General features: G+C 38.9%; 1 protein-coding gene and 1 long non-coding RNA gene across 3 annotated transcripts; one reads left to right on the plus strand and one right to left on the minus strand.

The window, feature by feature from the left end:
- Positions 1-428: 428 nt before the first annotated feature.
- LOC149001834 (uncharacterized) lies at positions 429-1,016 on the minus strand. The gene has a single exon (XM_089138590.1). The coding sequence runs from the start codon at positions 1,014-1,016 to the stop codon at positions 429-431; it is 588 nt and encodes a 195-aa protein (XP_088994716.1).
- A 6,293-nt stretch (positions 1,017-7,309) lies between these two features.
- On the plus strand, positions 7,310-12,527 carry LOC149001835 (uncharacterized). 2 transcript variants are annotated; one of them, XR_016170451.1, is made up of 5 exons: positions 7,310-7,783; positions 10,513-10,651; positions 10,787-10,840; positions 10,935-11,092; positions 11,183-12,527. It is a non-coding gene; the product is annotated as an uncharacterized LOC149001835 (long non-coding RNA). The 2 variants fall into 2 exon arrangements; XR_016170452.1 differs by lacking the exon at positions 10,787-10,840.
- Positions 12,528-14,699: the final 2,172 nt, after the last annotated feature.

Below are 14,699 nucleotides of genomic sequence, written 5' to 3' on the forward strand. Positions count from 1 at the left end.
TTCGGTCGGACCTTGTGATTTGAGTATTTTTCTCTACTTGGAGATCTCAATCTTTTTTTGTTCCCTTCTGTTTGTGGTCGGTTGACCTGGCCTGGTTGGATATACTTCTTTAGTTGTCCTTGACATATTAATTTCTCAATTTATGTTTTCAATTGTCTGCAGTCATCCGTCCAATGCCTATGATCTTTGTGAAATTCGCAATATTTGCTTTTATCACGCTCCTCTGGTCGGGAATACAGCTTGCTAGGCCACTTGAGAATTCCTTGATCTTTGATTTGCATTAGGTCAGATATCCCTTCTTGGTCAAACCGACCATCCCTGGTCAGGTTTATGGTCGGTTTCTTGACCAAGGATTTTTCTTTATGCAATCTTGCTTCAATGATTGGATGCTCCTTTTTTCGGGATTCGATTGTTTCTGATATTTTTGCTTATTTGTGACATCGTTCAACAAGGTCTTCATATGTCTTAGGCATATCTAGCAAGAGTCGCTTGAGCAGGCCCTCATGGCTAAGTCCTTGGTATAATGCGTGGAAGGCAATCTTCTCATCTAGATTTTCAATCTGCATGGTTAGATTGTTGAATCTTTGAAGAAAACTTCGAATGGACTCTGTTCGCCCTTGTTTTACAGAAAACAATGTATCTTCTCTCTTTTTGGTTCCTACTCCACTATGAAATCGTAGTAGGAAAGTCCGACCTAGATGGTTGAAACTTTTGATGGAGCCATTTGGAAGTGCCAAGTACCAGTCTAACGCTGCTCCGGTTGGAAAACTTCGACACATGGCTGCTTCACTATGTCTAAATGTGGACATGACTGACTTGTAATGTGTGATGTGATGCTTTGGACATCGTGATCCATCGAAAGCAGTGAAAGTAGGACACTTGAAGCCTCTTGGCATCTCCGGCTTCGAGATGCTTTGGATGAATGGATCCTCTTTTAAGACAACATATAGCTTGTCTTTGCCAAGGTTCTTCAATTTCTTAACTGTTTCATCCAATTCGGTGATGCGCTTATTCATATCCTCGTCTCGCTTATTTGTACCATTGTGACTTTTTTATCCTTCATATTTATGACTGGATCCGTGCTACTTCCTTGATCTCCGTCCTCGTTGATCAAAAGATTTTTTCTGGAATAATTTCCTTCAAAGCTCGGGTATTTTCTATCTCCTTCCCTTTTTCTTTCTACAGCTCTTTATGGGATGGTCGGTCTGCTTGGTCGAGTACGAATGGTTGGTCATGCCTGCTCCCCTCAAGAATTTTTTGCTTTTCCTAAGAACCTGCTTCTGGAGCAATTATATGACGCATGGCCATCCTGACCAATTTGCTCAGGGATGAGATTTCTTTTTTGATCTCAAATTGCTCCTTTTGAAGTTCGTCAATCTGACTCATCGTTGTGAATTGATTTGTTGGAGGTTCTGGAAGAATTTGAGGATTTTGCTGAGTTTGGAGCTCGGGAATTTTTTCAATTCCTTGCAGAGCTCCACCCTTCTCGACCTCCTTTTCTTCATCAGATTTGTCTCCTGTCAGTAATCCTGATATGGTTTTCATGATGGCTTTTTTATCAGTTTCCCATAAACGGCGCCAATTGTTGCTGCGCAATCCTGCACGTCTCCTCAACCAAATGAACCTGCAAGAATGAGCTCGACTGGGGTGGTCGAGTTTCACCTCCGACGATCTAGTTAGGAAATTCCTCGATTAAGGAAGACAAGAAAGCAATGAACAATAATGTATTGAGTAGTGATAACTTAATTCAGTGTACCTTTCTCTTGTATTCTCTTATCCTTTTATAGGTTTTCTCTATTCAAGTTTGTCTAGGACCCAAACATCATTTGGACTGCAATATGCATTCTAATGGTTGAGTCCTACTCAAATACAAGTAGTTGAATCCCTTTACTAACCCACCACTGGGGCTAGAACTATTTTTTTGGTAATAGGTTACTTATATATTTAGTGTGGGCCGATAGTTTTCAAAGAGATCTGAATTCATGATGACCTCTAAATAATGAAATGGTGGTTTTTTTGCCAACTAACACAACCCATTATGGTTGCCTTCCATAATGGAATAATTTTTTTTCAAAAAAAAATTCATTTTGCACTTAAACAAATTGTACTCTAAAGTAGTTGTACTTCACAATACTATGAAATGCTAGTCTTTGCCAACCTAGACCAATCCTAGGGTTTTAAATCTCAATATTATTGGATAGATGATTTTCAAGAGAAACATGAAAGAGAGATGATAGATGAATTTTGAGAAGAAGATCAGTTATGTCTAATGACGACTTAATCCTTTTAAGTATAAGTCTTTCTTTCTTTGTATTAGGGATATTTTGGAAAACCAACCAAAACCATAGCTGCCACTCCATCTCAAGGTTATGCGGTTAGGGTTGCTTCTAAGAGTTTCACAGCTGATCAAACACTAGCCACTACATCCAAGAAGGTTGCTTCTAAGAGTTCCACAGCTGATCAAACACTAGCCATTACATCCAAGAAGGTCTTTACAATTGGCACTCACAAAGACTCTAGCCAACCAAAGAAGAGTTTGATACAAATTACAATTGCTACAAAACCTTGGCAAATATTTTATGTAATCTAAAACACCTATCTTCATGTAAATTCAAACAATTTAACTCAGGGTATCTACAATATCACAACTACAAGAGTCCTAGGGCACTAAGGAACAAAGACTCTATTTCTATATAAGGAAGCCATGTACACAACTCTTTACAAACATCTGAAACTCTCCCATGGATGTAGGTTGACTTCAACCGAACCATGTAAATTCTCTAGCCTTCCTCTCTCTCTCTCTCTCTCTCTCTCTCTCTCTCTCTCTCTCTCTCTCTCTCTCTCTCTCTCTCTCTCTCTCTCTCTCTCTCTCTCTCTCTCCTTCTCTCCCACGGTTTCTAGCATGGCATCATAGCACGAGGTTCTTTCTTCCCCCTGCTTCGCTTCCCTCCCTCAACAATCTGCTGACAATCAAGCTCACGGATAGCAACTACTTACTATGGAGGTCGCCAACTTGTTCCTCTCTTGAAGATTTGTGAATTATTTTTCTCTTGTGAATGGTTCCTCAATATGTCATCCTGCAACTATAGTTATTGAAGAATACTCCATCCCTATATGCAAACAAAATCTTGCTTATAATTCATGGATTCATCAGGACCAACCTCTCATGTGTTAGCTTATTGTCTCGCTCACAAAATCTGTTCATGCTCAAATTGTTGGATGTTCTACTACCCGAGTAGTCTGGCTTTATCTTGAAAACACTTATGCAACACCCTCTACAACAAGATTATGCAACTTCATCTTCAGTTACAAAATATGAAACAAGGTAACAGACAATCCATGACTACCTTCTTCATATTAAGCATACTACTTGATCAACTTGTAGCCTACTTGTAAGACTATTTCAGATGATGATATTTATCTTCATGTTCTCAATGGATTGGGCCCTGATTATTCGGCTTTTGTTACTTCTATAACAACTCAGTGGCTTCCTTGTCACTTTTGTTGAGTTAAAGGAATGTTACTCACTCAAGAAATCCATCTTAAGGATGACTTAGCCTATGACTCCTCTTCACCTTTGGCTAATTTGGTCAAACAGGCCATGCTCGCCATTATCATCCTCCCTTTCGAGGTCAATCACACTACAAAGGCAGAATTTTTTGTGGACTTTCTTCTAGCTATATATCGTCCACCATTTCTTACCACTCCACCTTCACACTCTCTTTGGTGGTTACAAACAACAACAGTTGTCTCTTAAATTTGCCAAATTTGTGATTGCCACGACCATAAAACTCGTGATTGTTATCAACGCTACAATCATGCCATTGCTTCCCCCTCGGTGCATGTTTCATAACTCTTTGGCAGTACTTATGCAAACGAGACTTGGTATCCTATTTTTGGGGCTACACATCATATCACCAATGCCTTTAACAATCTTCAAATTGATCAAACTTACACTAGTTTGGATCAGGTGTTAGTAGGTAATGATACAGGCTTGCCAATCACTCACACTGGTAACTTTTCTATGCCTACAAAGCAATCTCCTGTTTTTTTTCAATAAAGTTCTTCATGTTCCTTCCATCTAGAAGAATTTATTATCCATTTCCCAATTTACTCATGAGAATAATGTTATTTTTGAGTTTCATCCCAACATGTTTTATTTTTGGAAAATCAACCAAAACTCTTCCCACCACTCCATATCAAGCTTATGTAGGCTCTTCTTTAGGTTGGCTAGAGTCTTTGTGAGTACCAATTGTAGAGTCCTTCTTGGATGCTGTAGCTAGTGTTTGATTAGCTGTGGAGCTCTTGGAGGAATCTTTGTGAGTACCAATTGTAGGACAAAAGACCAAGTGTCATCCTTTAGTAGGGCATTAAATTTGTCATCCATAGTCGTTCGCCAGTGAGGGTATTTTTTGGCAGTAGTGAAAGAGGTAGGCTCAATTTGGGTATCATCAGAGATGGATGTAAGTAGGGCTCTAAGTAGATTGTGGGCTTTGGAGCGAGTTATCATTGGTTGAGTATTAAGAAAAGAGTTTGGATGAGGTAGGGAAGGAGAAGGAGGTTGAGAGTCACGGGAAGATCAATGATGATATCCAAAGAGGGAGAAGAGGATAAGGAAGAGGTGGAGATGTGCAGCCCAAGGAAGAAACGGGGATTAGTTGGGGAGGGAGTCGTGGTCTCAAGGGGTGGGGATTGGGCCAAGGGTGTGGGTGGGGGGGGGACCGGAGGTGGAGGAGATGGAGTAGGGGAAGGAAACATAGGAGGAAGGCCAAGAAGAGAAGGTAAAGGTGGTTGATATTGATGGATAACCTCGGTGGGTGATGGATGGTGAAAAGGAAACTGTTTTTCATCAAAAACAACATGGCGGAAAATTAGGAGTTTACTTGTTTGAGGATTGAAGCAACGATAGCCCTGGTGACGAGGACTATACCCAAGAAAGACATGCATGCTTGAGCGAAACTTTAGCTTGTGTTTGTTGTAAGGGCGACGGTAAGGGTAGCATGCACAACCAAAGACTCTTAAGGAAGCATAATCCGGATGGACTCTGAAGAGTTTGTAGTGGGGTGAAACATTGCCCAAAACAAGGGTAGGAGTCCTATTGATAAGAAATACTGCAATTTACAAGCATAGTTCCAAAATTTTATCGGGTAAGAAGAATAGGCTAACAAGGTAAGGCCGGTTTCAACAATATGGCGATGGCAGCGCTTGAGAGCCCCATTTTTCTCATGGGTGTGAGGACAAGGAAGGGCGATGATTAATCCCAGAAGAAGTGAGAAAAATAGAAAACAATGCGATATTTGTCACCCCAATCACTCTGAAATCTTTTAATCCGTCTTGAAAATAAATTTTCAACAAGTAATTTAAACTTTTGAAGAATCCCAACAATCTCTGACTTCAAATGCATAGAATACAACCAAGTGTACTCACTAAGACATCCACAAAAATAACATAATAGTGAAAACCATCAATAGAAGGGGGCCCCACAAAATACTTAGGTCACATTGGTCCCTATAACTCCAACTTTGTGCCAATCTCTACATTTTTCTCATCCACTGGAACAAATAACGGTTTTAAATTAATATTTGATGTCAAGATGAAACTCAGTTGTAATGGGTAAATATTATGTGGGTGCAATACTCTTACTGCACAATACTAGATATATGTGGCTACCTTGAGGCTTCAATGATGGGAGAGCATATACAATCTTAGATCCAAAAGTTGGGCCTTCTTTTTTATATAAGCTTGATGAATTCTTTACTGACCATGTATGCCAGTTGTGGATTCATGGATAAGGCACCCAAAGTCTTGAAAGAGATCCCTTTGGGTGACTCGTTTGATGGAATTCAATCTTTTGTGGTTATGCCCTTGAATGACTTCAATGAAGAATCTATCAGATTCTACATGTTAGTGGATGGAAATTTCTTAGGACCTAACAACATGATGTTCACGAGTTAATGAATGAGAATGGCTTAACACCTAGGACCTAACCACAAAATGGCTTCAATGAATAATCAAATGGATTTTCCACAACTCTGTACTATTGACTTTGTAAATTAATCTATTCAACATCAATGAATAAACAGGCAGCACATTTATATAAAATCGATTCAAAAAAATTACAATGCAAAAAAAATACCAAATATTAAAGACAAACAAAGCAAAGAGGAAACAAATCAGGAAAACAAACTTTGATAAATTGATGCACACATACACATAATTGATTAAAATAAAATTATATATGTTTTGACAACGCAGCTACTCTTAGAGGAAAAAACACAAAACAAATGATCGGACCTTACCAAATGCACCACTTGACTAGAGCTCAGATGATCAACTCAGTGATTTTACAGCCACAATAAAGGAATGCTGCACTCCTGTGCTGGTTCAAATCTGAACCTCAAATGGAACAAAATATCCAAATGGAGGGGTTCACTTGAAGAATCGTGAGGGAGAAGCATTGGGAACACAAAAAAGATAAGAGATCAGAGACTTATTTGCTTTGCGGTTTCATCCAAATCAATATTGAAATACTTCAAACTGTAAACCGCTTATGCCATACTACGTATTTCATCCAAATTTGGGTTTTGATTAGTCGATTGAGAGGGAGAATAGCCATGTGGACGAAGAACAAGAGAGAGAAAGAAAAAAGAGAGAGAAAGAGAACGAAGAAACAGAGCTCGTGCCTTTGTGGAAGACAAACGAAGAAGTAGAGTTGCCCTCTTTCGTGCCTTCGTTTTCAAAAAACGATTTTGGAAGCGTATATCATTTTTTGTAATCGTATCTGTTGTTTTTTAAAATGTATTTTTTGTAATTGTATGGAATACGATTATAGATAAGTATTCTATTTCTGGACAGTTTTGTGTGACAAGTCGAACCGCTCGTTTGGAAAATGGTTTGCGCTGAACCCAACCAATGAAATAAACTGTTGGCTTTACAGCCATCTGCATTATTTTAGTATTATAATCAAGCCAACGGTCACGATCTTGCCCGGCTTGACCGCGCATTTAAGGCGTAGGACTCAAGCAAAATCCATGGACTCAATTCTCTCTATTTTCTCTCTATGCGGAAACCAATATACTTCTAGGATGTGATAGTAAGGACGCGTTTGATAACACTCTGAAAGAACATTTCTGGTGTTCTTTTAGTCTTTAAGAATGAAAGAACGAGTTAGGAGTGTTTGATAAAACGGTTCGTTCTTCTGTTCTTAAAGAACGAACGAACAAAAGAACGAACCGGCATAAAAATTGGTCCCAAAGAACGCTAAGAACATCTAAAACATGTTTTTCTATCGTTCCCGATAAAACCCAATTTGTGTTCACGTAGGTCCATTACAGCTTCTCTCGAAGAAGTTCCAAGGTCTGCAAGCCGGCGTTGCCTCCACGGTAGCTTTCAACAACATGATTTTTCAGCCATTACAGATGAAAATCTAGTTTATTCGTCTCCTTAATGCTTGCTATGGATTTGGTTTACAGAATTTCGAAAACTTCCGATTGTTTGCTTCAGTGCTGATTTTAGGTCGTTTGAGACTTTGAGTTTTTGAAGGGTTGTACAGTTTATTGCTGTATCTGCTGTGATGGTTTCAACACCTCCAATGTTTCGATGGAAACCCCTTGGTGGCATCTCGTTCTCGTCGATTTTTGGCTAATCGTATTCAACGTCATCAAGAGGCCCTGCTCCTGCTCACCGGTGTAGTTGCTTCCGGTCGTTAAGAATTTTTGCAACTGTTTCGGAATCAAATGATGGCTTGCCTTCTCTTTCTTCTTCAAGTTCGTTTCACACATTGGTGAGTTTTTTTGTTTGCGATTGTTTTTATGGTATTCGTTCTTCCCCTCCTTTCCCCTGTAAAGACAAGTGAATTTTATTGTGGCTTGAAAATTTAACAACTGTAGATGAACCGTGTAATTTGGGGAGTCGTCAAATGGTTATGAGAAAATATTGATTGCCATTTGTTGAAATGATTTGAGCGGGTACCATACATCACTAAAAACCAAGTCTTACCGTCCTTACCGATGTGTAAAGAAATTTTATGAGATTTTCCCAGAAAAGAGGAAGGACATTTATCAATAATTAATTAAATTACCGATATTCCTAGGCTGAGGATGTCCTAAACGACCATATCTCACAACTTGAGATACGTATTTACCATTCTGAATGTAATCCCTTCAGCTGATTAATCCATCTATAGGGAACCCTTGAAGCAGTGGTATCTTTACAATCTGATCCTTCACAAGAAATGACAGGGATGGAACTTATGGAAATAATTTTTTGTATTGGGAGAAGTGATGCTCTGATAAGGGATTTTTGGAAAATGGAGAATTGTTGAAAAGTGAAAGATGCTCTGTGGAGAAATTAGTTGAGAAGAGCCAGCATTTTCAATGTTAAACCAACACCATTACTACCCAGAATTTTATCATGACCATTAGAACCGAGATTTGAACTCTTGCCAAGGATGAAGGACTGATGAACCCAACAAGGTCTTGGCTTTTAGGGAGAGGGAATATTTGAGTTTCCAATAGCAAGAAAATTTTTGGGTGATAGCTTCAAAGTGATATGTTGCTGGAAATTAGGAGTGCTGACTGAAGAGGACACCATGGAGAAGTGAGTGTAGTGAAGTTTGTGGAGAGGGAGACATTAGTTGGAGAAGTAAGGGTGTTGAAAGTAACTGTAGCCAAATATATCAGTGGATGAGCTGTGGTCATCTGATAACATGTGAAGCTAAGAGATTTCTTTGAGACCGTACCATGTGAAGCTATGAGATTTCTTGAGACCGAGAAGTGTAGGATTGATTCAATGCCGAATCTCGGATCCCTATAGACGACTATTGGTAGGGGGCCCAGCACACCCATCGTGAAGACGTGAACGTAGTTCACTTGCTCGAGCAACAGATATACGACAATCAATTGGTTATACGCAATTAATGGCTTGATGTGGTCTTTTGTGATGTGTTTACAACCACAGTGCCATTTGGATAAGCTCTATTGGTTGTCGGGTTTGAAGAAGGAAGAACAAACTTGGCACGAATAAAGGGATACAAATTATGTCAAGATATTCTAATTTCAAATTCAAATGAGTTCCTTAAAACTTTCAATCACCCATAATTAGATTACTATAGTTCATTGTTGTTGGCATTATATCCTGTTTTTATTGGTTGAATGATTTATTAATAGGCAATAGCTTAATTGCCAGCAGAAATTTGCATGCATTTTCCCCTTTTTTTAATTATTTGGGATCTTAGAGATTCTTTTCCGTGGGGTTGACTGATGGTATTGTATGGTTGTATGATCCTTCTCCAAACCCACACCCTGGTTTTGGTTGAAGGTTATCAATTATCATTGTTCCTTCTTTTGCTTTATTCATTTTTTCTTGTTATTGTTTCATAATGGATTCTCATTGTCTATCTTGCGTGAATCTGGATAAATGTGGGCAAGAGTGGATTGAAGTTGAAACTTCTATTACAAGAAGAAAATCTTCACTCTATTTTACATAATTGTCTCCATTGTTAAGAGGCTAAGAGCAATTCGGAAATTGAAATAGTTGTGTGTTCTTTCTTTTTCTATCCATTTTTGTTGCTATTATCTTTTCCATCCTTCCATCGTGCATGTTCAGTGAGTGAAACGGCATGGTGTCATTTTGCAAGACTTTGAAACGGATCCATGCGGTTTCAAATTTTTAAGGGCAACAATTAGTGAAACTGCATGGTGTCGTTTCACAATTGCACGGAACAGCACCATGCCATTTTAATTTTAATTTTTTTCCTTTCCTCTAGTGCGTGTTGGTTTAAAAAAATAGTCATCAAATTCATTTGCATCAAGGTACCTCCATCGAAGGCTTTACTAAGTTGCTTCAAATTCATGTAAATTGAAAGTGTATTTCAAACGCAGTTGAACTAATTGATAAACGTAAATGCATAAATAACATATACATAAAGGCTTTGCTTAAAAATTTGGCTTTCAGAAAAAACTACAAAAAATACATACAAAATCTTCATTAAGAGGATCCAACATTAGTTTGCATTAAGGGGACTAACATTCGTTTATGGCCCACTAAGGGGACCCACACATAAAAAACTCTAGTTGTTATTTGTTAATCCAAGTTTTTAATTGGTTTCATGCACATTTGAATTCTGTATCCGTAATTAATGTGGGGTGTGAATTTAGTCATATCTATTGTTTTAACCATAAATTTTTTTAATGAGAACATATTTCCTATAACAGTTTTATCAAACATCCATATGTTCGGAAATGTTCTTTTTCCATTCTGGGACGAGTTTATCAAACACCAAATTGTTCCGGGAATACTTTTAGAATAGGTTTATCAAACGCCTATTTTCAAACAAAAAATCTTCTTTAAGCATAGAAACATGTAAAAATGGTTTTACATAAGAACTGGTCCTCTGGAACGGAAACGTTACCAAACGTATACTAAGCTCTTGCTCTTTACTTTAAATGAATGTTCATTCCGTTTATTTCATCTAAGTTTGAGAAAGATTGTTGTTTTTACCTTTCCTTCGAGATAAGGTAGAGCTTGCAACGGAGGAGGGACCGAAGGTACAAAGAAACCCTTTTGCTTGCACGAGACTACTTTCTCGCGAGTTTAGTGCAGACTGTGTTTTGTATACTCGTAAAGCCAATGTCTTTAATGGCAATAGCAGGTTAGTCCTGGCTGTCACCAAATCTCTCTCTCTCTCTCTCTCCCCCTCTCTTATATACCCCGTTCAATGTATGTCTCTCTCGGCTTCTTCTCTTGCTGTTTTTTTAGAGGCCGGTTCATATGTGTCTGTGTGCAGGCACATGCGTGGGTACATGTGTTGCTGTATGCGTCTGCACGTGTGTGTTTTAAGGTGTTTTATCAGTTTTTGACCTTGGATTCATGGCGACTTGGGTTTTCAATCAATGATTTTTATCTATACTGATAGAGAATTATTCTTGTTGTAGAACAAATGCGATTTGCAGATTTCTACAATCAAATGAAATAATCTTATAATTGTATTAATGCCGAGGACTTTCTGAAGTCAATGCGTCTCCTTATTATGCGTATTCACCGAAGAGCTTTGGTGTAAAAAATTTAGGGATCATGAATGTGCCCATCGTTGGTGAGTTTTTCTGTTTCCTTTTTTATTTTAAAAAATAATTTTTAGGTGAAATTAAGCATTGATAATTTGTGCTTTGTTATGTTTTTGAAGACCCTTTGCAGGGAGATTTTCCCGAAGTAATTGAAGAATTCCTTCAACATGGGCTCATGAAATGCATTGCTTTTAATCGCCGAGGAACGCTTCTGGCAGGTAATCCTACTGATTGTTGTGTCTAAGTTTTCCATACATTTTTCTATACATCTGTAGAAGGGAAAAGTTGTACGTAATGGTTATTTGTTCTATTATCAAATCTGAGAATGGCTCTTAGTGCATAGTGCATCGGTCTGGTAGGCCCATTTTGACCAACTGTTTGCGGGTTCAAGTTGGGATACAGCCTTCTTCTGTGTAGTGGGGCTAAGGTTGTCCACATTGTGATCCTCTTTGACCCACGAGGCAGATTCCTCATGCATAGATTTTCCCTTTATTGTTTATTTATACCTTAATGATGTTTATGCTAGAAATTATGCAAAGATACTGTTAGAAATATTTCTGCTGTGTAACTTTTAATCTCTTCTCCTACTCATTCACCTAAAAAAAAAAAAAAAAGAAAGGAAAAATTCTCTGGAACCTGGGGGAAAAAATGGGAAAAAGAGTCACTAAAATTAAGATGAGGCCTGACATTTAATAATGAAATTGGTTTTAAGGGGCACAAAGAGATTGTGTGATTAGGTTAATATTCTAAACGAAGACCGTATGGATTGGAAGTTCAATTACACACTCTCTCAGTGCTTGCTTCATAGCCTAGGACAAGGATAAGCTGTTACCTCCAAGTTGGAGCTGAAAAAACACCTCCAACATTTTTTGAAACATAGGAACACTTATTGGAGTTTAGTTTGTTAATGTTTTAGTGCAGGTGCACATCAGTGGTCGAACCATTTTGAGACCGTCTGTAAAGCCAGTGCAAGGCAAGTCAGCAAACCTGGTTTTGTGATCCAGTAGAGCTATCTAGGATTATTTGTATTAAATGGGACATTTCTAATTTGAAGTCTTTTTTTTTTTGTTCAGCTGTTGTTAGTTATGGTTGAGAGTGCAAATTATGGTTTGGAATTCTGAGGCTTAGAGTTTAATTCCATTATGGGATTAGAGTCTAGGTGTGAGTCTTCTATATTTTCTTTAGATACCTTGTTGTATCTAAGGGAATACCATTTATTTAATGGATATTTGAGTCGTTTGTTAATAGAGTGGGTTGAATATATCAGGTTGTGTGATATTTTATTTAATCCCTGACGTAGCCTGAGACTGAAGAGGTTCAACAAGGGCCAATACCTCTAGGAAGCATAGGATAGAATTAAGTCGATAAGGGGAAGCAGTGTTGCAACTTGCAAGTAGGGTTTGCTGGGTTTTAGCGTATTGAAGCTGGGAATGAAATATGTGTTGGTTTGAGTGTTTAATTTGCTTTGGGGAGAGGAAAAAAAAAGGGGGGGGGGGTTTAACAATCCAGATTAGGGCTAAAATTGACGGTGGGAAATCATTATGTTGCTAGATCTAGTGTTCTTGAGAATAATAGAGTTTACTAGAACTTTGAAATGGCTTAGGGTTTTTGCTGCAGGGGGATCTAGTGTAAGGTTGAAGACAAGTATTCCTCAATGTTTCAGCCTATTCTGACAGTGGGAAGTGGGGCATCGAGTCTGCAGATTTTATGGGTTAAGATGAAACTAGAACTGAGGGGATCTTATCATTTTATTGGATTGAATGAAAGGGGATTTTGATCAAAGGGTAGGCTTAGCATGATGAGATTGTGCTCCAAAGATAGAAGGTTGTGGCAGAATCTGCGGGAACTGAAGTTGAAGTTTAGGATGGGTAATGGAGTTTAATCAAAATAAACTGAGGGGGAAAGAAAGGGATGGGGAGGCTTAGTGATGTAACCAAGGGTTCGGGCCAGTCTTGAGGATCCTCTTGAATTGAACCAGCAGCAATCTAGGTCTTAAACCTTTGCTGTTTTGGGTTAAAACTCAGAAAACAGCGGCTAAACACACTCAAAATTCTCAATGAACGCTGCGGCTAGGTCCAATTGGGTTCCCAATGCTTGGATATGGATGTGTGTGCCGGGGGGGGGGATTATAGGTTATGTTTAGGGTTGGATTAGGTCTGAAAACTTAAGAGAAATTCTCTGTTTTTAACAGTCTGCAATTGCAGGATTTTTCCAAGTAGAATTAGGTCTCTGTTAGGGGTTTGGACTCTTAGTTGGGGATGGGGTTAGGATCGAAGGTAGGGTAGGGGTCGGGATACTAGTCCTAAAAGGGTTTAGCTGTTGGGTTAGGGGATAGGGAGATGGGGATTTTAATACGTATTGGGTTTTGGGGTTTTAAGGAAGAAGACGAATTGGAGAACAGTCTGCAAATTTAAATAAAGGGCTGGTTAGGTTTTTGAGGTAGGGGAAGTAATGTAACCCTGAAATTTAGGGTCCGATTTTGAGGATCTTTTGAAATTGGTCGAGCACCTAATTAGGGTTTTGGGGTTAAGCTGGGGTTTCGGCTAGAGTTTAGGTGGTAGGTCTAGGGTTGCGGGTCTGCAAATTTGAACTACTGTTGCTGCTAAATTGGTAGTTTGGAAACTGTTTAGAAGAGTGGGGGGCTGGGGTTTGAAGGTTTTACGGTTTTCTAAATATCCAGAATATTCTGCAACTTCTCTTGAAGAAGAAGTGCAGAAAATTCCAGCTTAAGGTAAAATAGGTTGGAGGAGACAATTGACTTAGTCTATCTACTCCTAAGGTTAGGTGCGATCCAGGAAAGGTGTTTTGGGGTCTAGAGGGGCTAATGAGATAGGGTTTATGAAGATGGAAGGCTGCTGCTATTGCAGAAACAGGGAGGAAAGGGGGAGGGGCTTGCGGATGCTAGGGAAGGGGGTAGAAGCTGCTAGGCCAGTAGGGGAAGGGAAAGGGGTGATTTGCAATGTGGTTTGGGTTGTCTTTGAGGTCTAGGGTTTAGGGGATGGGTTTGGGAGGGCTGCAGACAGAGGGAGGGAGGATTTGCATTTGGGGTTGGGGGTTTCTTATTACTTGAAGTTAAGGGAACTTGCAGAAACTTTGTGACTGAATGCTTGAGGCAGTGAAGAAAGCATGGAAGTTGAAAGAAGCAGCTCACAATATCTAGTTGCAGGATGTCCTTTAGGATCCCACAACTACAAAGCCAAATTCTCAAACTCAAGTTTATTCAATAATCAAGACTGCCGAATACATGAAAGACCTTGGCTATTTATAGCCACTTAAATCTAACTGGGCTCAAACTCCTTCCTAATTGGTGGCAACTCAAAATATGGTGATAAATTTTAAATAATCCTTGATCTATTTTTGAATTTATATTCAGTCGGTTTATTTTAATATGAAATGTGTCATAATCTTTCCAAATGCACCTATTTATGTTTATAGACCAAATATTCTTAAATTTAAACTATACCAATTGGGCAATCCTGCATTGGGAAGACATGTGCTTATTTGGGATCTCACAGCAGACGCCAACCCATAAGATCTGGGGCGCAAACCCCTGAATTCACATCCTTATACCTGAGATGCCCTTTGCGGCCAAACTTAAGCTTTTCATAAAATCCTGTCACTTTAACTAGTGATGTA

Source organism: Hakea prostrata, chromosome 10 (assembly GCF_041222555.1).
Source record: "Hakea prostrata isolate BN-2017 chromosome 10, UWA_Hpros_2, whole genome shotgun sequence".
Lineage (NCBI taxonomy): Eukaryota > Viridiplantae > Streptophyta > Magnoliopsida > Proteales > Proteaceae > Hakea > Hakea prostrata.

What these genes read in the sequence shown, in the direction of transcription:
- LOC149001834 (XM_089138590.1), bottom strand. Translation starts at nt 1,016, where the DNA reads ATGAATAAGCGCATCACCGAATTGGATGAAACAGTTAAGAAATTGAAG.